Source organism: Camelina sativa, chromosome 8, assembly GCF_030686135.1.
Source record: "Camelina sativa cultivar CO46 ecotype springtype chromosome 8, ASM3068613v1".
Lineage (NCBI taxonomy): Eukaryota > Viridiplantae > Streptophyta > Magnoliopsida > Brassicales > Brassicaceae > Camelina > Camelina sativa.
The window spans coordinates 20,224,539-20,228,272 of NC_141887.1; the positions used below are offsets into that span (position 1 = coordinate 20,224,539).

The window sequence follows — 3,734 nt, forward strand, 5'->3', positions numbered from 1 at the left end:
ATTAGTCTGTTAGACTCAAATAAAATTGAAGCCTGAAAATCATCTTTATTATAAAAAAGAGCCAAACCACCACTACAACCAATAGGATCAATTGTCTTCAAATTCTTATATCCGAAGTGACCAAGGAAATTTTCCAAAAAAACAGTAGGTTGTTTCGTTTCCATAAGAAATAAAAAATCTGGCCGATGTTTCGACCATAAATCCCTGAGATTCCCAATTGGCTGATGCTTAAGTTTTACTTTAAAATGACGATTTGAACCAAAAAAATAGATACAACATACTCCTTTTTGTATATATAAAAAAAAAAAATTTCTAGGATTTTCACATAAATTAAAAAAATATTTAATATTTAGCTATAAATAAGTTATTTATTCTTAATAACATATTTTCATAACTATTAACCAATAGTAATTCATCAAATTATAAAATTTACAATTATTGTTTCGTGAAATTCACAATTTTATAATATTAATTGATAAAAAAAATTATAGAAAATCAATCTTTGTAATACATGAAAAAATCCTTGAAAATTAGTGATACAAAGGGAGTATATTATTATTGAATATTATGTGTTTTCATATACATTTGTTTTTTTCATTCAATTCATTAGTTATTGCAAATTGTATTGATAGACTAAGTTATGGTCAATTTTGTTTATTTGTTTTTTTAGTACCTACGTTTTAAAAACGGCCAAACTGTGTAACATGTAGAATATTAAATGCTAATTTAAATTATTTGAGTATGTAAGTGATATATCTTATATAATCAATTGTAATTATTTTGAGCTTATGTTTTACTTCAAAATGATGATTTAAACAAAGAAAAACAAATTGATACAACATATATTATTATTAAATATCATGTGTTTATATTAGAACATATTCTATATTTATAAATTAGTCTATCATAAAACTATGTGATTTTATTTTTTAATTAGTCTACCAAAGATGTGAGAAGGAGAATTTGCTAATTAAATTTCTAAAATAAAACAGAAAAATGTATAGTAACAGCGATGTAACAATAAGTGGATCTGAAAACTTCAATGGAATGTAGAACAATGGAATTTGTTGAAATATTGTAAACACGAAGGAGTTCAAACCAACAAGGTAATTAAATCACTTTGACAAAAAAATGAAGAAAAAACTAACAAGGTAATTAATTAAGGATCATTGGCTTATATAATTAAGAGAATTAAAAAAAATTAACCAATGTTGATCATCATCTTGACAAATTCATCATAATTGACTTGGCCATCACCATCCAAATCTGCCTCCTTTATCATTTGTTCAACTTCTTCATCTGTTAGCTTTTCCCCTAGATTTATCATTACATGACTCAACTGCAATAACACAACTTTTCACATTAATATACATCTCAAATGTGGCACCATCGATCGACCAAGAATAAATCAAAAGTACGCGTGTCGATAAGAGCGGTATGGCTCGGTCAAGCCTAACATGAATATTATTTTCTGATCTATTAAGAAAAATCTTGAACACAAAAAAATTGATTTTTTTTAATACTTAGTTTATATGTGCATGCAAAAATGTGCTTGTTTACAAAAAAAAAAGTATACGCATTAATGTAACTTTGAGGATGTTGATTAATGTGTAGATATTTAATTAAACTAGGTAAAACATGTGCCCTCTTGTCCAGTGCACCAATAGAATCATACACATTTTAATCTATCTAACTACTTTCTATTATTTATTTTTTTTGTTCCTCCTGTTCTTCTCTAATAGATTCACAATGCCAGCTAGCTCTAAGCCTTCACGACTGGAAAACAGACTTTCGAAAGGATAAACTGAAATAAATAAATATCCATGTCTTGTTAAAAAAATGTTTAGAACATTAATGAGACAACAACAATGGATCTCTTTAAATTGGAAGATTGTCTGGCTTTGTTGTCTGATTTTTGTCATTGCTTCGAAATATATCAAAGTGTGTTTTAGCTGGATTTCTCGTTTTTCTAGTTAATGCAGAATTAATTGATATCAAGTGGTTTCTATACAAATACCATTATTGTTATGCTTAGCCTGGATTTGACACTTTATAGAGATATAGAGCATGTACCATTTTAGCAGAGAAGACATTTATGATTTTACCAAAAAAAAAGAGAAGACATTTATGAAATTGGTTCATGAACCGTATTTAAATTCGACAATGATTCAAATTTAGGAAGGATTTAGTAGACACAAAATATATATATATATATATATATATATATATATATATATAATTGTAGCTCTAATCATTTATAAGCAAATCAAAACACAGTTTTAGACCGTACATGGTATTATTGGAGAACGTTGTACAAAAACGCAATCCAGTATTCATGTTAGGCTTGATGCATGATACATCGAACTAATTTGTTATATTATAAGTTCTTTTCTCCGCATAAGTTTTTAAATACCAAACTAGAAATAATTTTTTAAAAAAACGAAAGAAAGAGTAAAAGTCAGAGACCTCGCTGGCAGAGATGTAACCATTTTGGTCTTTGTCAAAGACTTTGAAAGCTTCTTTCAGCTCTTCCTCAACATCATTTTCCTATACCATCACATGATCACGACAACAAATTAACACTACACAACTAATTGTAACATAATATAAACAATGTCTTTGTTTAATAAACACAGATCTTTACAAGAAATCTTTTTTTTTCTGTAGAGAACAAGTAAAAACATAGAAAGAAAGAAAAACTTGCTGTGATACAAAATTGAATATCTCGGTAATAGTAAAAAAAAAAGTTAATTAGCAAACTAGAGGACGTAAGCATAATGAATGAGGCAATGATTTAAAAACAATATATAGTTCTTTTTTTTTTTGTCTCTAATAAAAAACAATATATAGTTCATTTGATGTAATTAATTGTAAAAGTGTATATTCCTTAAGAAAACTATTTAGCATGTAATACATAAAGAGATCAAGAGAGAGAGGAACCTGAAGTTTCTTGTCCATGAGGTTGAGAAACTCAGCAAATTCAATGGTACCATTGCCATCAGAGTCAATCTCAGTGATGATTTCTTGAAGTTCTTGTTCTGTGGGATTCTGATCCAAAGAACGGATCACCGTTGCAAGTTCTTCCACCGTTATACAACCTATTAGATTCCAAAAGAAATAGGTGATAAGTAAAAATGTCACACAACAGATATATATATCACTCTTCTTAAGTATATTATTCTATGAACATGTTAGAGAAAAAGAGAGAGAACCGTCGCCGTCTTTGTCGAAGAGACAAAAGGCTTCTTTGAACTCAGTGATCTGATCTTTTGTCAGTGCTGTCTCTTCCATATTGTTTTCTGAGAATTTTGTTTAGGGGGAAAGAGAAAAAGAGAGAGAGGAGGGAGCTCAAGGTTTGAAGTACTCTGATTTGTGGTCTATTTGTAGAGTCGTGAGACTCGTGACAAGACCTTTTTGTACATTGGACTCATGTACTTTTCAACTACTTTAGAGCCTTTTATTGAGTCATCATATTATTTTAATTTGAATGACAAGTACAATTTAAATTGTTTGTTTTCTAGCACTACTGAACTGAAGAATTTAATTCTGATCACATGACCCAATCGCATATAATAGAATTGTCGCTGTTACTTAAAAATTTAAATCACATATACAAGATTAGTTTAAAAATCATCTAATTCTTACTCGTCTAGGCATCCTCTGTAGTCTGTACGTTTGTCCGGACAATTTGTTTAAATATGGGCACAAAATTTGGTCCACAAATCATTCTTCTT

General features: G+C 28.7%; 1 protein-coding gene across 1 annotated transcript; it reads right to left on the reverse strand.

Annotated features, from left to right (window-relative positions):
- Positions 1-1,038: 1,038 nt before the first annotated feature.
- Positions 1,039-3,431, reverse strand: LOC104707353 (calmodulin-like protein 8). The gene is made up of 4 exons (XM_010423683.3): positions 3,213-3,431; positions 2,941-3,098; positions 2,467-2,547; positions 1,039-1,339 (listed from the first exon to the last, which is right to left on the reverse strand). The coding sequence occupies exons 1-4, from the start codon at positions 3,289-3,291 to the stop codon at positions 1,202-1,204; spliced, it is 456 nt and encodes a 151-aa protein (XP_010421985.1). The 5' UTR covers positions 3,292-3,431; the 3' UTR covers positions 1,039-1,201.
- Between the last annotated feature and the right edge of the window lie 303 nt (positions 3,432-3,734).